The sequence below is a fragment of the Taudactylus pleione genome, unplaced genomic scaffold (genome assembly GCF_031769625.1).
Source record: "Taudactylus pleione unplaced genomic scaffold, aTauple2 ptg000116l, whole genome shotgun sequence".
Taxonomy (NCBI): Eukaryota; Metazoa; Chordata; class Amphibia; order Anura; family Myobatrachidae; genus Taudactylus; species Taudactylus pleione.
In genome coordinates, this window is record NW_028284518.1 from 13,468,314 (window position 1) to 13,491,346 (window position 23,033).

At 41.1% G+C, this 23,033-nt stretch overlaps 1 protein-coding gene across 1 annotated transcript in view; it reads left to right on the top strand.

The window, feature by feature from the left end:
- Positions 1-23,033, top strand: part of F13A1 (coagulation factor XIII A chain) — a 205,196-nt gene that overhangs the window by 39,570 nt on the left and 142,593 nt on the right. The window contains exons 4-5 of the mRNA XM_088471783.1: positions 16,476-16,727; positions 20,735-20,853. Of these exons, the coding sequence (XP_088327909.1) occupies positions 16,476-16,727; positions 20,735-20,853 (371 nt within the window). The remainder of the gene's footprint in view (positions 1-16,475; positions 16,728-20,734; positions 20,854-23,033) is intronic.

Consider the following 23,033-nt stretch of genomic DNA (forward strand, 5'->3'; position numbering starts at 1 on the left):
ATTATACTTTTTCTTTTGTAACTCTGCTGATAATTTCACCAACTAAAAAGAAATCATTTTAATACTGACCTAACATAGCAAATGTAAACAAAGTAGACCCAGCAGTATTGAACCAAAATTAAAATTACTCCATCAATATTTTAGTTTTACTGTTTTTAGCATATTATATTAACACTGATGGGATTCTAGAATGGTTCACTGATTTTATCAGTCTGTTCAGCTTTGCTTTATGCTCAATAATAAATGAGAATGTTCTAAGGCCTACAGCTTAACACAGTACTTATCTGAGCTTCATTCCTCAATATACCAAAGTTTACACTTTGATTCTTGGATTATGATGCAGTATGCTAGGTAAACAATTCATAAAAAGTGGTGTAGGACGTCTGTTCAGTTCAGAAGAATATGAAATATGGTCTTTTCTTAAATGCATAAAAACACAGCCTTTCTTCCTGTGCTACTTTCAAAGCCCCTGTCACAATCCTGTTACCTGCTGTTTTAGGCTCATAGATATTTTAAAGATTTAATTAGTCGCAGTGAACCACTGGGAAACAATAACAATTTTTTTGTTTCATCTTGTTTATTCTTTTCTAAGCTCTTTAATAATTGTTGTTTCTATCCAGAATATTTTGATGTAATCATTTTAAATAATGTCATAAAAATAATCAGGGCCGAAGCTAGGGTAATGCGGCCGGTGCCATCGCACAGGGCACCACAGGTCAGGGGGCACTGTTTGGGCCTGTCAAATTTCTGTTTATTATCATTCTTGCTTGTAGCTTCCTTTTATTTCATCCCCAGCATCTCCTGGCCTCTCCTATCTCTTCCCTGGCCCTTCTCCACGGCCCTTTTTTGGGTGCATTATATCTCTTTGAAAAATGAGGGGGGCGCCAATGCTCTTTCTGGCACAGGGCTCCAAAAAGTCTAGTTACGGCTCTCTGAAAATGATAAAGCAAGAATTAGTTTAAATGAAGCTGACACTGAGATAATGAGTAACAGCAATTGCAAAAGTCTTTGGTTGTGCCAATTTTGTATAGTGTATTAAAATCAGTTACAATGTTTGCATTACTCTTCTAGACCAAACTCCTTAGAGATATCCAGTATGTTTGCACTGTTGGTAGATTGCATAAAGGGGCAGTAAGAGGTCAGCTGTGCACCGATACTAAAGGGTCATGGCCATGTAGTGGTAAAGTTGTGCCCCTCAGGTGCCCTCTGTAGAAGCTAATTATGTCTCTGTGGTAAGCATCCCACCCCTCTGTGCCCCTGATAACATATGGTGGCCCAGTGGAGACAACCAGACCTCTCCCTTTTTCCATGAATGCGTTCATTAGGACATGACTAATAAATAAAACAAATCTGAAGATATTTGCCATTTGTAGCACCCTTGGCAGTTTTGTATCATTAGAGCTGGCATTCTCCCCAAGCCATTGAACTAGGGAAAGCCTCTTGGTGCTATGAATGTACTGGAAGCTAGAAATCCATCACCATTATTCTTCTCCTTCCTGATTCCTTAACCATCCATCCCACATGCCCAGATGATTCTTGGTAATAGCTGCAAAACCTTGAATGAAAATGACAGTTCAAAGATCTCATTTATCTGTAAGAAAACTCACACAGAGTGACAGGCTGCATTACATCAAACACACAGAAAACCATGTAGACGCAGTAGTGTGTACTTTACATAAAACCTCATTACTATTATTTTTTCAAAACTCTAAAATATGTTTCAACTTAACTATCTGTTTACAATTAGGAAGGAACCCTCATTATTAACTTTGATTTCCTTTCCCCAACTACATCTCCTATTAAATAATGGAATTATTATCACCCATTATTACATTGACATTATATTACACAGTGCTGTACTATATGGGGTTCATGCTAAAAGCAGTGTAGAAAAAATTACATTTTGAAACAATGGCTAGAGTTAGTTCTGCAAAAATGTTTGTGGATGGCTATGAGCTTACATTGTAATTTTATGAATGGTTTGACATATACCTGTGAAGTGCTGTCTACATAGTGATGTATTTGTGTCAATGATAATCAGTCTTTCTAGCACTCATCAGTTTTATCAACTTCTCATACTGATTCGTCGTCCGGTTTTGGACTGATTCGTCGTCCGGTGTTGGATTTGGATTTGCCAAACCGTGGTGACTGGCTTTGAATTTAGATTTGAATTTTTTTCAAAAATATACAAAAAAAGCTAAAAATCACATAAATTGGACCTTTTTTGTTCCTAGAGTATTATTAATCTCAAACTGCGTGGATCACAAGGTTTATAAAGGCACGTGAAGTAAGTGCACTAGGATAAAGCACACTAAATAAGATTTATTAACCCTAAACCAAAGTCAGCACTCTATAATTCTATTGAGTTTTCATTCATTAAAATTAGTGTATTGTTTGTGGTGTGATGCTCTGCTGTGTGGATATACTGCTATACTTATTCCCTTTTAAAGTTAGCTCTCACAATGTTAGACATATATTCATACTTACCTGCTATTAATATGTCCTCTCTTGGAGAAGCCCGGAGAGGAAATGCAGGTGGGCAGTGATGGGGGTTGGCTGGATTATTTGTGTAATTTTGACCTTCTCCCGTGTGATGAAATACTGCAAATCACACACATTTGAATAGAGAGCAGTGCCAAAGGACACGATTATCATATAATCACGTCATTGAGCCCCACCCCTTCCCGATGGATCGTGGATTCCTGGTAAGTTTTCCCCATTCTGCCCAATTCACTAGGAAGTGGGTGGGATGTGGGAGAAATGACTACTCTTCTGGGGGTGTGGGGGACTACCCAAAAAATCAGGAGCCTGCCACAGATACCGGTAGAGTAGGCAAGTATGCACATATTAATTCATATTTCTATTGTGTTTTTTTTTTGTACAATAAATACATTTTTATTAAATATAATTTTATACCAGTTGTATTATCTTCTCATTTTATTCCACATAACACTTTATTTTTTAAAAAGGACATTATAGCCACATGTTACAGTATTCTAGAACTAATACTGTATAATCATAGACATTTTTCTTGCCCAATAATGCAGTATTATTAATTTTGATTTTCTGTTACCTCTCTGTGTACTTTCCATTCACAAGTCATTATCTTCTTGTAACACTGTTCTTGAATGCCAAGATAGTAAATCCAAAAAGATGCATATTTTCTGTGGGTGGCCGCAGAATTAAACCATTCTTGGTAAAATAATCTTCCCGGTATACTTAGTACAGTATATAGGTGTACACACAGCCTGACACTTCAAGCTACCTCTGACAGATATGTCATTCCTAAACTATACCATATTAAATAATCCCTTTTGTAAGGTTTGCAAAGAGTATAACAATAAAAAAAAGCTCTAATAATACTGAAGGATGCAAAACAGGTATGCAGCCAGAATGTCACCGATCATAATATTGACACCAGAAGGTTGACATTAATGATGTCTGCATGGTTATTATGTCGACACCTGCAAAATGTCAATATTGACAAAATGTCGACACCAACATTGTCATAATGTGAGCATTTCCATTAGGTTTAAGGTTACCTTTAAGGTTAGTGTTAGGGATAGAGAGAGAGCTATAATACAAGCATACTGTTGATATTTCAACAGTGTCAACATTACATCATGATGAATGTCGACAACATGTACCACACAAAAAACAAGACATTTATATAAATGTATATATTATTTATCAACGGTTTCTTACATAGCGCCATCATATTCCATTACAATTGAGAATGACCAGTAATAACACAAGACTGGGTAATACTAATAACAGACAGACACAGAGGTAAGAGGGCCCTGCTCGTAAGCTTACAAACTACAGTATACTAATATGCATTGATATAACAAGGATAGGTGCTACCTATTGCCTATTGGTCCAGCAAGACTACAGAGGCTCTTGGTGGGCTGTATGATCCATTCATACAGGAATTTTGGCTTAAGGTCAAAAGGATGTGAAAATGAAGAAAGAGAAGATATGTAAAGTTATGTATGGACTGTATAGAGGGGATGTAATTGGGTAGGATAGCTTATGAAGGTTATGTGGGTGTTTTAAAGATTTGATAAGCTTGTCTCAAGACGTGAGTTTTCAGGGAAAACTTGAAGGTTTAGAGACTAGAGGAAAGTCTTATTGTGCATGGGAAGGAATTCTACAGAGTGAAAAAATCCCATAACCATGAATGGGAGCAGGTGATGCATGTGGATGAGAGGCACAGAGCTTGTACAGAATAGAGAGGTTGGATTGAGAGATATTTTGAGATAAGCTAAGAGATGTATGTTGGTAAAGTTTGGTTAATAGCCTTATGTGTGAGTAAAAGTTTTTTATATTGAATTCGGTAGAATGCAAGTAACCAATGGAGGGATTGACAGAGAAGAGCAGGAAACAATGAACATTTAGCGTTGAAGAACAGCCTTTCAGCTGCATTGAAAATTAATTGTAGTGGTGAGAGTCTGTTTTGGGGGGAGACCAGTAAGGAGACTATTGCAATAATCAATGCGGGAGATAATGAGTGCATGAATACAGTTTTTGAAGTGCCCTGTGTAAGATATGGTTGGATTCTGGATATGTTTTTAGATGTATGTAACATGATTTAGAAACATATTGAATGTGGGAAACAAAAGACAGTTCAGAAACTATTGGCCGATGGAAATATTATTAATTCTGTTTTGAAAAGATTACGTTTGAAGGGACGAGATGACCTCCAAGATAAAATGGCAGAAAGACATTCAGTAACTCAGACCACTATAGATGGCAACAAATCTGGGGAGAATAGGTAGATTTGAGTATCATCCGCATACAGATTACACTGAAATCCAAAAGAGCTGATAAGTTTTCCACGGGATGTGGTATAGATTGAGAAAAGCAGCACACCTAAGACTGAACCTTGTGGTACTCCAACTGAGAAAGGTAGCAAAGAGGAGGTGGATTCAGAGCCCTGCATCCTCAAAGCAGCAGCGACAAGCGTGCATCTGTCTGTTAAAGGGTGATGTAACCCCAAAAGTGGGCTCCAACAAAAATAAAACATTTTCTTTTGTGTTTGTGAATTGTCTGCACTGTACGTGCATCCTCAAAGCAGCAGCGCCAAGCGTGCATCTGTCTGTTAAAGAGTGGTGTAACCCTCAAAGTGTGCACCACAAAAAATAAAAAATTCTCCTTTTTTTTCTTTCTTTGTGAATTGTCTGCACTGTAGATGCACGTGAATCAACAAAGGAGCAGCGCCAAGTGTGCGCCTGTGTCCCATAAGTAAAGAGCCGGCTGGCTCATTTCTTAAAGGGTGGTGAAACCCACAAAGTGCACTAGTCTCCAACAAAAATAAAATATTATTTTCTGTGTTTGTGTGCGCCTTAGCCACACTTATATATCAATATAACATAAATGGAGGACCAAACTTTCTCCGATAAAAATAAAATAGGGAAAGATCAAGAACCACTTCCTCCTAGTGCTGAAGCTGCTGCCACTAGTCATGACATAGATGATAACATGCCATCAACGTCGTCTGCCAAGGCCGATGCCCAATGTCATAGGAGAGGGCACATACAATCCCAAATGACAAAGTTCAGGAAAATGACCTTAATAAAACCATTTAATTCATCTGAGGAGAAAAGTAAATTTGCCAATATGCCTTTTACGACACGGAGTGGCAAGGAACGGCTAAGGTCTTTCCCTATGTTCATGACTAGTGGTTCAGCTTCACATGATGATGGAAGCCCTCCTCCCGCTAAAAAAATCAAATGAGTTAAGTTGGCAAAAGCACAGTGAAGAACTGTGCGTTCTAAGAAGATATCACAAATCCCCAAGGAGAGTCCAAGTGTGGTGGCGGTTGCGATGCCTGACCTTCCCAGCACTGGACGGGAAGAGGTGGCTCTTTCCACCATTTGCACGCCCCCTGCAAGTGCTGAAAGGAGCACCAACAGTCCACTTGCTGATATGCAAATTGAAGATGTCACTGTTGAAGTACAACAGGATGAGGATACTGGTGTAGCTGGCGCTGAGGAGGAAGTTGGCGAGGAGGATTCTGATGGTGATGTGGTTTGTTTAAATCAGGCTCCGGGGGAGACAGTTGTTGTCCGTGGGATGAAAAAGCCCATCACGGTCATGCCTGGGCAGAAGACCAAACATTCCACCTCTTTGGTCTGGCAATATTTCTATCCAAGTCCGGACAACAACTGTCTTGCCATATGTACCATATGTAAAGGTGAAATAAGTAGGGGTAGGGAAGTTAACCACCTAGGAACATCCTCCCTTATATTGCACCTGCAGCACGTTCATAAAAAGTTACTGTCAAGTTCAGAAACTTTGGCTAAGACCGTAAGCAGTCCAGGGACACCTAAATCCCGTTGTCCTGTTGTATCCAAGCGCCTGCAAACCACACCGTCAACTCCCTCCTCATCAATTTCCTCCTTAGTCAGGATCTGAAGTAGTCCTGCAGACCATGTCACTGGCATGACTGACTCTCCTATCCGGGATTCCTCCGGAGGATCCTGCATTGCTACGCCTACTGCTGCCACTGCTGCTGTTGCTGCTGCTCTGAGTCGTTCATCATCCCAGAGAGAAAGTAGGAACACCACTACTTTTACTAAACAATTGACCCTCCAACAGTCCTTAGCGAGGAGGATGAAGTACGACAGCAGTCATCCTGAAGCAAAACGGATAACTGAGGCCTTGACTGCTATGTTGGTGTTAGACGTGCGTCCGGTATCCGCCATTAGGGCAATGGGATTTAGACAATTGATGGAGGTAGTGTGTCCCCGGTTCCAAATCCCATCTAGATTCCACTTCACTAGGCAGGCGATACCGAGACTGTACAGAGATGTCAGAAAAAGTGTCCTCAGTGTCCTGGAAAATGCGGTTGTACCCAATGTCCACTTAACCACGGACATGCGGACAAGTGGTACAGGGCAAACTAAGGACTATATGACTGTGACAGCCCACTGGGTAAATGTATCACCTTACGCAGCAACAACAGCAGCGTCACCAGTAGCAGCATCTTAGAAACGCCAGCTCGTTCAAAGGCAGGCTACGCTGTGTATCACCAGTTTCAGTAAGAGGCACACTGCTGACAACCTCTTAGAGAAACTGAGGGAAATCATTGCCCGGTGGCTTACCCCACTTAGACTCTCCTGGGGATTTGTGATATCTGACAACGCCACCAATATTGTGCGGGCATTACATCTGGGCAAATTCCAGCACGTCCCATGTTTTGCTCACACAATAAACTTGGTGGTGCAGAATTTTCGGAAAAGAGACAGGGGCGTGCAGGAGACGCTTTGGGTGGCCCAAAAAATTTCTGCCCACTTTTGCCATTCAGCGACTGCGTGCTGAAGACTGGAGCGCCAGAAAACACTCTTGAACCTGCCCCGCCATCACCTGAAGCAATAGGTTGTGACGCGGTGGAACTCAACCCTCTATATGCCTCAGAGGATGGAGGAGCAGCAAAAGGCCATTCAAGCCTATACATCCACCTATGACATAGGCAAAGGAGGGGGTATGCACCTGATTCAAGCGCAGTGGAGAATGATTTCCGTGTTGTGCAAGGTTCTCCAGCCCTTCAAACTTGCCACACGTGAAGTCAGTTCAGACACTGCCAGCTTGAGTCAGGTCATTCATCAGGCTTTTGCAGAAGCAGCTGGAGAAAGTGAAGGAGGAGCTAAGATGGAGCGATTCCGCTTGGCATGTGGGACTTGTGGATGAAGCGCTTCGTTCGCTTTGCCAGGATTCCAGGGTGGTCAATCTGTTCAAATCAGACCACTACATTTTGGCCACCGTGCTCGACCCTAGGTTTAAAGCCTATGTGGTATCTCTCTTTCCGGCCGACACAAGCCTGCAGAGGTGCAAAGACGGTGAAAACACTGTCAGCTGAAGTGGAACGTGACACGTCAACAGCTCCTTCTTCATTTTCTCCCGCCACTGGGGCTGCCAGAAAAAAACTTAGGTATCCTAAGCAACTCGTTGGTGGTGATGCAGGGCAGGCAGGACCAAGTTTGGACATCTGGTCCGGACTGAAGGACCTGGCAACAATTTCTGACATGTCTACTGTCACTGCATATGATACTGTCACCATTGACAGAATGGTGGAGGATTACATCGGTGACAGCATCCAAGTAGGCATGTCAGACAGTCCGTACCTGTACTGGCAGGAAAAAGAGGCAATTTGGAGGCCCCTGTACAAACTGGCTCTATTTTACCTGAGTTGCCCCCCCTCCAGTGTGTACTCCGAAAGAGTATTTACTGCAGCCGGGAACCTTGTCAGCGAAAGGCTTAGGAGGTTGCTTCCACAAAACGTGGAGAAGATGATGTTCATAAAAATTAATTATCAACTCTTCCAGGGAGACCAGCCTCCAGAACGTACAGAGGGACCTGTGGTGGTGGATTCCAGCGGGGACGAATTAATACTCTGTGTGGATGAGGATGTACACAACACTGAAGAGGGTGAGGAATCGGTGAATGAGGAGGATGAGGACATCATCTTGCCTCTGTAGAGCCAGTTTGTGCAGGGACAGATCAATTGCCAGCTTGTTTTGTGGGGGCCCAAATGAACCAATCATTTCTGCCATAGTCGTGGCGCTGAAATGATTGGTTTGCTAAAGTGTGCATGTCCTGTTTATACAACATAAGGGTGGGTGAGAGGGCCCAAGGACAATTCCATCTTGCACCTCTTTTTTTCTTTGCATTATGTACTGTTTGGGGCCTAGTTTTTCAAACTGCCATCCTGTCTGCCACTGCAGTGTCACTCCTAGATGGGACACGTGTTTGTGCCGCCCACTCGTTTCGCTTAGCATAGTCATCCAACTACCTTGGTGCAACCTTTTGGACATAAAAACACTATTGTGAGGTGTGAGGTGTTCAGAATAGACTGGAAATGAGTGGAAATTAAGGTTATTGAGGTTAATAATAGCATAGGAGCAGAAAAACCCACAAATTCTGTGATTTTAGCTGTTTTTATGCTTTTTTTCAAAAAAATACAGATCCAAAACACGGAAGGGTGGTTTTGGCAAAACCAATCCAGATCCAAAACACGAAGAAAGATCCAGATCCAAAACCAAAACACTAAAAGTGGCCGGTGCACACCCCTAATATATATATATATATATATATATATATATACACGCACAATATAGAGAAACATTAAAGACTTTGGGCTGTATTCAGAGCCGGATTTAGACCTAATGGGGCCTTGGCAAAATACCAGTTTTGGGCCCCCTCCCTCAAATAATCCTTAACACTATACCTTGGCGTGTGTGCAGCGCAATCACGATGAGTACACAGTCTACCGATAATCGCTCAGCCCATAATTATTAACTATTCAATTTTAAATCAGATTGCACAACATAAAAACAACATAAATCAATCTATAGTAGTACTATAGGTTGATTTATGTAGTTTTTATGTTGTGCAATCTGATTAAAATTGAATAGCTATTAATTATGGGCTGAGCGATTACGGAGTAATTTCAGAATAAGGCCGGCTACGCACTTGCACTATATCGGCCCGATTTCACTAAATCGGAATGACAAATCGGAAATATCGTGCAGTGTTTTTGCCCGAATTGCGCGCTCCCGCGGTCGCAATGCGATATCGTGTCATTGGTTGTGCTGCACAGCTAATCACACGATATCACATACGGTGCCATACATATTAATGAAGGACGGAACAAGTGATTGTTCCATCGTTCATTAAATCGTGTAATGCAAATTGCCCTGAACATCGGCACGATTGCTGGTCGCTCAGTTGTGTACCCACCCTAATACAGTACCCTACCTAGCTGGCTGCTGTCCTTCCCTTTTGAAGCTCTGCCTGTCCCTCTGGCCTCTGCGTGCTGCTGGTGTGCGGTAGCAAGCCTGGCACTGGCGCTGTGCAGAGGTGGATGTGCATACTGGGGCAGGCCGAGGCCCAGGGGCAAATGCAGGATTTTCCTGGGTGGGTTTCTAAATCTAAATATATACAGTATATATATATATTATATATACACACACACATATATACATAATATATAACATACACATTGACACAGTCTACACACACATATATACAAATTAACACATACATACACATAACACATACATATATACTAAAATATACACAGTATACACACACTAACACATATACACAATAACATACAGTACATAGACACTAACACATGAATACATACATACACACGCTAAAATAGTACACATACATACACATAACACATACACTAAAATATACACAGTATAAACAATAACATACATAGACACTAACACATGAATACATACATACACATACACTAAAATATACACAGTATACACACACTAACACATATACACAATAACATACATAGACACTAACACATGAATACATACATACACATACACTAAAATATACACAGTATATACACACTAACACATATACACAATAACATACATGGACACTAACACATGAATACATACATACACATACACTAAAATATACACAGTATACACACACTAACACATATACACAATAACATACATAGACACTAACACATGAATACATACATACACATACACTAAAATATACACAGTATATACACACTAACACATATACACAATAACATACATAGACACTAACACATGAATACATACACACACACTAAAAGAGTACACATACATAAATTACTTACACTCAACAATGCAGGTTGCTAATGGGGCAGACACTAGACAGTCCAGACACGCTTCATTATGCTCCGCCCCCTCACGATATAATGCCACGATTTGGGTGCGGAGCTTGTTGTATTGGCTCCGCCCATATTGTTCCAGTACAGATGGGTAACTATGTGGTCCGGACTCCGGAGCTAGCTGAAGCTGGGCGGCAGACCAGGTGACCCTCCTCCTCCCCAATGCTATACACAGTCACTCTGTGAGAGCAGGCAGCGAGACGCCCTGAAAAGTAGGTGGTACCGTGTGACGTCATGACGCGCACTGTGCTCCTCTGGGAGCATTTTGACAAGGCAGATTTCTTAGGCCAAAGGGGCCTGCCCACGGGCCTCTTGGATCCCGCCAGGTCCTAGGCGAGCGCCTAGGTTGCCTGGTGGGAAATCCGGCCCTGGCTGTATTCAATTAGCGGTGAAAACTACAGTTTTTCGCCATAGGCGAAACGGGAATTTTTTTGCTAAGACACAGAGATTTTTTTGCCAAAAAACAGGCGAAAACTCAATTGGCGAAAAAAAACTGGATTTAAGTTTTCTCCATTCCAGACCAGGCGAAAAAAAAATGCAAAATCTCTATTTTTGGCTAAAAATTTGGAGAATTCTTTCAGAACCCTTTGGACACCCCCCCTAATGATAAATTACCCCCAAAAAATTTAGTAAGTTCATCACTTTGGCAAAAAAGGACCGCGCAATTTTGGGTGAAAAAAAATGAAAAATGTTGAAAATGATAGGAAGCAAGTTTTTTTCCAGGAAATTACTGTTCCACGTAAATTGGGGGTACGTTAAAATGGGTGCAAGCATATTTTCGTGTAGTACAAACGCAATTTTAAAAAACGTAAAAAAAACCTGCTGCGACCGTGTGCGATGTTTGAAATACTTCACACATCCATACCGTCCCCCCCCAAAAATTAGACACAATACATTAAAACCATTTTCAACATTATTTTTTTTAGCCAAAATTTGCGTGGCCGTTTTTCGCTCACAAACTCACAAAATTTTTTGGGGGTCATTTATCATTAAGGGGGTGTCCAAAGCGTTCTGAAAGAAATACCCACATTTTAGCCAAAAATAGGGATTTTGCATTTTTCTTCACCTGGTCTGGAATGGAGAAAACTTATCTCCAGTTTTTTTTCACCAATTGTGTTTTCGCCTGTTTTTTGCAGAAAATATTGCAGTTTTTTGGCAAAAAAATTGACATTTTTACCTAAGGTGAAAAAAACGCTGTTTTTGCCGCTAATTGAATACGGCCCTATGTATATAATCAAGAAATCATGTGAATATTCAGGAAAAATGAAGTACAATTTAAAAGCCAAGTACTAAAGCTTGGTACACATGGTACAATGTAGGCAATGATCTAATCTCGTTAGCGATTTCCCTTGAACTCCTGATTGTACAAATGATCAAACAATATAGATGGGTTGCTAACGACTGCAAATCATTAACGATATATCTTTTGGCAGCAAATTTCCTCACAATGCATCTTCTATCTCTTTGACGGCTGGCACAAAATGGTGGAGAGGAATGGCCAGGAAAAGTGATGATAAATCGCTCATCGTGCATACACACGGAGCGAGGGGTGTCTATTCGTGAAAGACAGGTCGAGATCTTTCTGCATGTTGAATAGATCAGGGACCACGATCAACGCCAGTGGGAGCGCATGTCGGCATCGTTATTATGCCCATACACAGCACTTTTAAAACGATATGTCATTCCAATCGGTCGTAAACAGCCATATAGTTTAAAAAATTGTACCATGTATGGGGGCCTTTACTGTAAGCGCATGCTAAATATAAATGTTTTGTTTATTTTAACAAGCAATAAAATAATCATTAAGTGATGAAATTGTGAGCTCAGGTAACAAAAATAAAATACAAAATAATATAATAATAATAGCCCGATAAAATCCCCAAAAATGGTGGTAACATAGACAAAGTATCTGAAGCATTCAGTATTAAACTGACAGCTGTATATAACATTATTTCAAGGGATTGTCTACTTAGAGCTAATAAGGTTGTGTCAAGGTTATGAGCTATGTGTATATTTTACACACACTATACAGATTTAATTTTTTTTTTCCTAATTTACACATTTTATTGAGTTCTAATAGCACAACTTTCCACTGTACTAAAAAGTTTATATGTTATATATCTGCAAGTCAGTTTATTATTTTATTTTTATTCATAAAAACAGTCTATTTCATGTGGCAATATCATATTTCTTTCAGATTCATCTCTTTTATCAACAAATTGTCTATATAATCTAATTCATAATGATGATTTCAGGAGGGAGTGATGTATATAATGTTTTAAGCTATTTTTAGGTTACATTATGTAACAGGAATGCTTAAAATCCATTATAATTGATTAGTGTCATGTGCATTTGTTAATTTACCCAATATAATGATAAAAGAAATAGCTGCCGACCGTGAAGATCCACTGTAATGTGCTTCTAAAAATACTTTAAGTATTGAATGTAACTCAATATTTTTCCAGTACATTAATGTATATACTGTTACATACAAAGATATGAAACTAATGTCTGAATATGTCCAATATGTGGCAAGAAGATATACCTATCTGTACAGGTTCCTTATGGCGAATGTACAGATCATTGGCATATTATTATTATGGTTATGAATAATAATAATAATTATACTAATAAAAAAATATATTAAAACTTTGGATTAACCTAAAGCCTTAAAAGCAAACAGTTATTTTCTAGCAAACATCTCCTTGCCCGAGAGGTAGCCAACGAAACACAAAAATCTCCTCAGCGTGATTAAAGTGGATCAAACAATCCATAGATTTCCAGTAGGCTTCATCAATAAGCCTAATCTCATTATTATATAATATAACAAACTAACTGTCCCAAGTTCGTTGTCCAAAGATCACCGTGAGCGAACATGGGAAGCAGGTCTGGTGGAGACTTTTAATGGAGAAGAGTGGAACAACACAGCCAACATTTAAATAAGCTTCTATAGAGGTGGCACTATGTGCCTACTAGGCTACATTGGCTCCATCGCCTCGAACCAATGTTGGAGTGGATAGTTTATGATCTGGTTCCTTATATTATGTGAGTGCCTAAAATTGTTAATATTTTGGTCTTTGGTTAGAGGTCAAGTATATCAATATATATATATATATATATATAGACAACAACAATATATATGTATCCCCTTTTCTCTGAAACACTTTTGTCTTGCCTCCCCAGTTGCCTACAAACCTATGCCATCATTATATTACAATTAGACATAATCCTTTGGCTGCCACTATCATCTAGTGGACAACGGAAACAACCAGTGCCATCTTCTCAGGTGCTCAGGAATAACCTTTGGCTCAATTCTTAGATGTAATACGTGATGAGCAACATTAAGTATTAACTAAGCCATCTTGTAAAATTAAGAAGTCTGAACTGGCATGCTATATATCATATACTTCCCTTAAGCTGATTAAATACTGATTTTTGAATCTGTGATAACACGTCCACATAATTTTTTTTCCCTCTCTTCTGGAATGTGCCTGTTATACGATTTATAATGTAAATGTCCTACCATAATGTTATCATTACTTGTCTGCTGATGTTTTTTCTTTTGTATTATGCCGCGTATCCACTAGACAAAATAATGAACGATTGAACGATAACGATATAATTTTTCTTCAATCGTTCATTATATCGTGCAGTGGATATGCCGTCAACGACCAGCGATGCGCGCACTCGCTGGTCGTTGACTACGTCTCTCATCACCCGAACCTACTGTCCAACCTGACTATATTGTCAGGTTGCGCAGGTTCGGGGATGAGGGAGGGTGCCGACACTAATCGATATATTGTTCAGTGTGAGCTCAATGTCTACTGCACAATATAATGAACGATAATGATATCATTATCGTTCAATCGTTCATTATATCATCTAATGGATACATTTTTAATGAAAAAAAACTGAGATCAAACAGATTAACAACATGGCAGGAACCAATATTTAGACATTTTGACATGTACAGTAATCTTTCGTGGGATTATTTAGGAACGTGATGAGTGACAAGAAAACAGGCATTTGGGACACCAGTAAATTCTATTTCTATGTCTCTGATTCCTGGTCAGGCTATTATCATGACAGCCTCCCTGAGGAATTTGTTTCTTCAGTGCCCTGCCAATATTAGAGTAACTACTGCCTCACCCCCATCTTTAGTAGCTTTCTGTGCTTTATTCCAGCATAAGGACTATGGGGTATATTTACTAAAGTGCGGGTTTACAGAAGTGGAGATGTTATGAAGCAACCAATCAGATTCAAGATATTATCTTCTAAAGGGTGCTAGATAAATAGAATCTGATTGGTTGCTATGGGCAACATCTCCACCTTTAGAAACCCGCACTTTAGTTAATACACCTCATTAATATATATTCATGTACCGAGGATCAGCCTGTCTTTTACCTTCATAAGAACCATTTGTGCTCTAATTCGGAGACCTGACTATGCAGCTCTCCCACAGTCCTTCTTATGGCCTACAAGTAAGAATGACTTGGATGCCAGCACAGTGGTACACTGATATTGCACTGTGCAGAGGTGGACCTCTGTCGCACTTGTGCATGTCAGGTGATATTCCGTATTAAATGCTTGCCAGCTGCTAACTGAACCTGGGAACCTAGTCAATCAATGAACTAACACTTTTGTGTGAAAATCCTTTCTTGCCCGTTAGTATCTCTTTATTTTGTCCTTGAATAGTGGTACTCATCACAATACAGATGTAGCAAGTACCCAAGACAGAATAGGGAAGAAGAGTTTATAAACTGTTCAACAACCAAACTAGTGAGCCATAGGCACCGTTCCTTTTCCTTTACTATACATCAAAATAGGATATTTTGCAATTTTGCTGTATCCACAGAACATTTTTATTTTTCAGTCCTTTTGAACAGCATTCAGCTATAACAGCTAATTATAGTAGTAAATAAGGCTCATGACTAGTTCTACAATCAGTAGTGAAATCAGAAGTTCAATTAGTTAAACATTGCAAGAAATTGCTGTAGTGACATTGCCTTTACTTGGACAAGGACTAAGAATGTCCTAAACTAATTAGACAGGAAGGGAACCAAAATATAAAAAAATATAAAACAAGGGAAAGCCTACATAACATTAAGGACCTGATTCAGACTCACACGCAATGCCGATGTTCATGGTGTTAAACGATTATATGCTACTGTGCATGCGCAAAAATCCATAAAAACGAGTACAGTGCATGCATTACACAGTGTGTACACCCAAAGCGCAGTTGTGATGAGGTGCATGGTATCAGAAATGGGCATTCCTGGGCGGTGACTGGTCCATCTTATGAGCATGTTATTCGTGTGTGAAAATCTGCACGTCATAGAACTTATGCAAGTTTCGATTGTGTAACCGATGGTGGTGTCTAAAGATGCACCAGGAGGTATTAGAGCATCTACACTCGCACAAAAGTGGGCATCTCAGTCCTTGCACATTCATAGACATGGGTGTACACCAGGCAAGCACTTTGTAGTGGCATTTGCATAAAGTCACAGGCAACCGCCAAAGGACACAACAGCGTCTGCGTCCACCTCTGAATTAGGCTTTAAGTGAGCCACCATGATGGGATGTGAGTTCTTACAAACAATGGAAAAATAACACGTCTAACTACTGTTTTCTTGCAGAACATTTCAAACAGGCCTTTAGTTAAAGCCATGTAGAACATACTAAGGTTATAGAAAAATTTAACAAAAATTGTCAAGTTTACATTATCTTCTGCTTTAATCCACAAGGCAATGCCTAACTGTTTTTGTGTTTTTGTCTTATTCAGGTCGCTACCCACAACAAAGCAAAGGTACATACATACCAATCCCTATTGTGGACAACCTAGAAGCAGGAAAATGGGGAGCAAAAATCATTCTTGAGGAAAGCAACTCCATTACTTTGAGCATATTATCAGCACCTGACTGCATCATAGGCAAATTCCGCATGTATATTGCTGTGTTAACCTCTTATGAGATACGGAGGACACCTAGAAACTCTAACACAGACACCTATATTCTCTTCAATCCTTGGTGTAAAGGTAAGCAACAGCGGCTAGGACATTTACTTACTCAACACTTAAACTCTTTACACAGGACAACTTTAATAAATATAAATAAACTTATCATAGTTTAACTGTTTATATTATGGTACATAACTTTGTTTGTTCCAAATATTTGTTTTTATAAAGTTACTTTTAGAGTCACTGGGTTATTGCTAATGCAAACTTATTTTGATGATGAAATTCTTACATTTCAGTTATTGCTTTGGGTGCCAAATGTAAAACAATGTCCTGTGATGTATTAAAGTCTTATCAGTCTGTATTCTAGGACTTGATGTCAGCAAAACTGTTCTAAAAAAATTAGGTACATGGAAAAATGTATAATTCCTTTATTAGCCATATATTACATTAATTAATACTGTTTGATTTAGTAGTGTGAAAAGAAGTACCTCAGTAGCTCCAAAAATATGATTCATTAATGATTGTTAAAAGACGAATATAGAGTTAGTCAAGGTGAACACAAAAACAAAATATATTTATTCCCTGACAACAAAGAAAGCACCGGCTATCAGTGTCAGCAGTTTGCTTGTGTTGGTGCCATCATCATCACTGTCTGCCTCTGTTCACAATTGTGCAAAATTATATGTGTATGAGGCAGACATAAATCAAGATGGGCACACACCATTTCACATAGAGATAACAGATATTTTTTGGCACATGAATACTTTACATGTCAACATTTTGCTTCTCAATTTGCACATGGATTCACAATCAGAAACTGAGCTTGCCAGTGACCTAACTTCCTGTTCCTGTTCAGACCAGCTGATGTGCCTGAGAAGCATAAGTAAACAAATTGGGCACCGATCGGAGGCTGCTCCCCCTCAGGAAGGAGCATCTAATATTCTAATTATATACTGTAACACTCAGTTCAAAATAACTATAGTATCATGGTCAAACCAGCATGAGCACCTATAACCAGTACCGGATTAAGGGGGGGCACAGGGGGCGAGTACCCCCGGGACCCCTCTCTCTGGGGGCCTCCTGCCGAATCTGTGTTTTTGTTTTATTTCAAATGGCTGCGGACTTCTGCCTATTTGTCTAGGAGTCCGTCATTTCAGTGATGATGAAGGGGAGGGGGTTACAGCCAGGCCAGGAAAGTCAGCTGAGTGGAACATGCTGCTGCTGGGAGCAGATGCCCTCTCTGACCAATCAGCAGCGCTTACTGTACAGTACTGTCAGTCACCATCAAGCTGCAGCTCCACAACATGACAGGGGAAGGGGAGGAGACAACAGAGACTACTGTGCTCTCCTGCCTTCCCCTCACTCTCTGCTCCGCACAGGCACAGTGATCCATCCATGCAAGGAGCGTGAACAGAGCTGCAGATGCCAATCTGATGGCATATGAGAGCTATAAGGTACAGTAGTAAAAGTGGCAACTTTTTCACTGTAGCCTGACAGCACACACAGCTCAGGATAGTGCAGAACAAAGGGAGAAACAAATTGGCATAGTGGGGGAGAGAGAGAGGGGGTCATTCAGACCCGGTCGTTAGCGCCGATGCGCTCGGACCGGGATGATGGCACCCACAGAGCATGCGCACGACGGCGCCGGCATGCGCATGTGTGAGACCCGCTACGACCGACAGTGCCGGTCGTAGCCGGTCTCGATCCAAAGGGGGCGAGCTGTCGATGTTGATTGACAGCTCGCCCCGTTTGGAAGGCGGGCCGGGGGGTTGGCAGTCCAAACGGAGGCGTTCCTATGGGAATGCCTGCCATTTGGGGGAGGCCCCACTGACATCACTAATGATGTCAGTGGAGAGCTTCCGGCTCAGACAGAGCCAGAAGCTCTCCGGGTCTTACGACAAGGGAGACCCTACCCTAGGGTCTCGTCGTAAGCCCCGATGGTCAGAGACCATCGCGACCATCACCGGAGCGGTCGTTAGAGCTGTGGGTGTTAACCCACAGCCTAACGACCGCAACAGAGGCAGGCGGTCAGGATGCAAGTGGCCGCCCAGTTTCTGAGCGACCGCTTGCATCCTCCGACCGCCTCTGAATGAGGCCCAGAGTCCTTGAAGGTGGGAGATAAGGGCTCTAACTGTTTTGATAACAGAAATTTACAGCCACTGCACACCAGGAGGAGAGGTTGAGAGACTGGAGGGAGGATTCTTCTTGGTGCTAAAGAGCTGAAATAACAGATTCCTCAGTCACATGTTGCACCTTTGGCCTCAGCAAGAGCAGCTCTCCTAATAAATCCATCAGAGCAGGAGGAATCAGTCTCCTTTATACAGTTTATATACTGTGTGCCAAAGGCTGCAGCCACAGAGACCTGAACATTGTCTGCACCCACTGACCCAACACCCCTGCTGGGAGCAGCTAGCTAAAGCCGCGTATCCACTAGTAGACATGGAAACGACAGCACGATTACGACATTGTAATCGTGCTGTCGTTTCCATGTTTAGTGATGTGCCTACACTGAACGTTCAGTCTAGGCACATCCACCATCCACGCACATGCTGAACCTGACGGGATCGTCAGGTTGACCAGCATGTACGAGTGATGATAGATGTCGGAAATGACCAGCGGGCACGCGCATCGCTGGTCGTTTTCCTACCTAAACTGCCCGATGCATGCGCGATTACGATAACAATGTCGTTATTGTGCAATCACTTGCTCAAATCGCTAAGTGGATACCCCATTAATACCTCTCATGCTATTACCATCTCTGTACCTCATTTCTTTTCATCTTCATAATTAATCTCTATCTGTGGTTTCTCAAGTTTGACCTGCAATATCTATCTTGCAACCCTATACTGATCTTGGCCTATTTTGACATACTCTATTTACTATAAAGCTATTACGTAACATTATCAGCATCCATCAGATCATTCCCACCCTCACTACCCAAAGAGATTAACCGTCTATTTGCACCCCGGCACCCAAAGCTATTTGAACCAAATACTATGAGAACTGGAAAGCCTCACTTTCTTCTAGCGGCTGCCTCATGGAGGTGCAGGGGGAGGGACTCACATAGGAGGCGCTCATCTGGCACAGCCAGAGGGGTGTTGCTGACAAGAGGGGAAGTAGAACCTTTTTTAAGTGCCCCGGGCCCCCCGAAGGCTTAATCCGGCCCTGCCTACAACATTGTACTGTACTGAGCCACTAATGAATCAAATGGCCGCTCTCCCTGACAGAGTGCATCAGATCAAAACAACCAAGATTTTAACCATCAAGGTGCCAGCACAGGGCAAGGATGCCCATTTGTTTACATACAAATACCTCAACACTTTATATAGAGCCATAGACATGGCCCAGACATCAAATATATATACACATCATCAAAACAGAAAAAAAAAATATATATGTGTATATAATATAGAGGTGTGAGTTTTACATAACCCTATGTGTGTGTATTAACTTTGGACCTGATACAGACATATACGCTAATGCATTTGCAGCTGCGATAGCCGGCTGGAAATGTATTGAGACACCGACCTGTGCTTCGCAAACCCAAGCAAGTGTGTACAAATACGCAGCTGCCATCGCAGATCATTGGATTGTCATCCATCTGAGTAGCCCTATGGTCACGCAGAATGGCCACCTGAACTGAGTCTGAGCTACTTTATCTGCATATGGGATCGCAGACCCAGGCTATGACACACACGAAAAAATGGCTAAGACACGTCTGCATTTGTTGTCTCCATTACCTCCCCCTGACTGTCAATCTCTTTGCGACAAAATCCTCTCTGCAAGTAGCATCGCATAGGTACCTGGGCACATGGGCAGTGCGAACGTGATGCATGTGTAGTCAACCGATAATCGCTCAACTGAGTAAATATCAGAATAGTGTACATCTCTTAATGAGGACCTATGTAAGTATGTATCTAATGATCTATTAATTAACTATTTTAAAAAGCAACTAAAGGGTTCTGGTTAAAAATATAAATATATAAAAATATAAAAATATAAACTGAAAGCCTGCATCACTACAATTGTATGTTTATGAATAGACAGCAACCACTTTAAACTAACACCTGTGTTACTATGAGTAGAAGATGCTGTTTACATGGATGATGAGAGGGAAATAGAAGAATATGTCATGAATGATGTTGGTGTCATTTTCAATGGAGAAATTACCAATATTAAGAAAAGAAGCTGGGAATATGGACAGGTGAGAATTCTTATTTATTAGTGAGCATGAAGCAGATTGTACTGTATTTATAATCTAATTATTTCATCAAATTATGGTAAAAATTGGATATCAACTGGCTGGTCACAGGTGACACTTGCTTTGACATATACTATATAAGTGTGGATTAAACCCTGAAGAAAATAAGGTTTGAACTGGTGCAAAATGAAAATTTTTTTTAAGACACATGCCACTTCAATGGGATGTAGTTTATACCACGGCCGTTAGGGTGTCGGTGCTCAGAATGCCGCTGCAGGAATACTGACACCAGTCAGAATCCCGGCACCAGCATCTCAACCGCCAGCATCCCGTCGGCATGTATTGGGGTTAGGGGGAGGGTTAGGGTTAGGCACTAGGGGGAGGGATAGGGTTAGGCTGCGAGGGGGGGGGGTTAGGGATATACCGCGGGAGGGAGGGTTAGGTTCAGGGGTAGGGATAGGATGTTAACCGAAAGGTGTCGGTATCCTAACCATGTCGGGATGCCGGCGTAGGGATTCTGACTGCCGGGATCCCGAGCATCGGCATCCCGTACCCAACCCACTGCAAACAGCAAGGAATGTCTGTAACACAGTGTCCTATTTAGTTATCATCTCATCACAATATCTTCTCTCTACATATTAGTTTCTGCACTGCCCTCAAAATGAGATGTATCAGTGCTCACTAGAAATATCTTCACTCATCAACAGATGTTCTTCTACAAATGTGATCTTCATGTTCTGTAAACCTATGATCAAAGTTTAATAAGTTTCATCATCCCATTTGTTAAGTTTTAAAAAAAAATAGACTAATAAGGGTAAATTTATTAAGAATCATGTATGCCCGAGATGCCATTCACAAGCGAGTTGGCCCTGGTTTTCAAACACGGAGATTTACTAAAGGCAAGCACAGATAACAAAACACGAATCTCTCTGAAAAACACAGGTGAAAATACAAATAAAAGTAAATACAAAATTGGCCAAACTCGCAAGTACTTTACATGGACAGGAATACAACACAGGAATTTACCAAGAATTGTGTCTAACACGATCGTAACTGAAGAAAACTTGGGACAAAATAAAAGTTAAAAATAGACTCCCTCCAGTGTGTTTAGCAGAAGTATGCACAATCAGTGTAACCTGTGCATGCTTCTGAGTGCAATAAAGACATTAAATAGTTAAATGTAACCAGCCCTGGTTCAGGAATTATGAGCAAATAAATGCATAGCGGTCCCTCGTATTTCCATGAACCAGCATCGGGCTTTTTGAAACGGTCCTGGGTCAGAAAGTACGAGGAAACAAGGGATTCCCTGTATTTCCCTGAAACAAGCACCTGGCTCAACTAGCGGAGGGTAATGCCACAGCCAGGATCCCCCAGCCAAAGCATTAACCAATCCCCAACTAGTAAGCTCAGGCTGGGGAGTCCTCAGGAGGTGGGAACCCCCCCAATAAAGGGGTCCTCCTCCCGAGTATACCCCAGGCCTGGGCTATCCCCCGCACACCTGGGAGCTGGGTGCGGGGTTGATGTGTGTAAAATTTAGATTTAAACTAATATTGTCCTTTACTGTGGGACTAGAGGTCCCAGCAAGCCTGCCCTGCTTGCTGGCACTTGGAGAATCACAATGCCAGCAAGCCCAGGCATTAAGTGCCCACTGGTACCTATAGTCACCATGTAAAAGAAGTATTAAAATAATGACAGTATGCACACACCAAATGTTTTATTATTTTATTACATAACCACTCACTCACCCGCACTCACACTCACACCCACTCAAATCACATACTTACCTACTCCCTGGTGCCAGTTGGTCATCCTTGTCTTGTAGGCATCCTAGGCGTCAGTTGGTCCTCTTCTCTTCTCTAGGCACCACGGGGGTGTGAATGCTTTTAATATAGCAATGTAGCAATTTAATGCTTTTATTACACACAGAAGCATGCACAGGTCACATGCTGCTGATACACACTTCTATTGTGTTCAGTCCAAATACGACTGAACACACACACTTGCAAACACGTATGCATGCACCATTGGAAAACACGATTCAGTTCAACACGATTCTTCGTAAATTTGTGAGTTTGTTTTACACAAACTCACTCGTGTCAGTGCGATGTCAAGCGTGTTTAAAATTCAGACAGACAAGATTCTTAGGGGTAAATTTATTAAGGTGAGAATTTTTAGAAATTAGT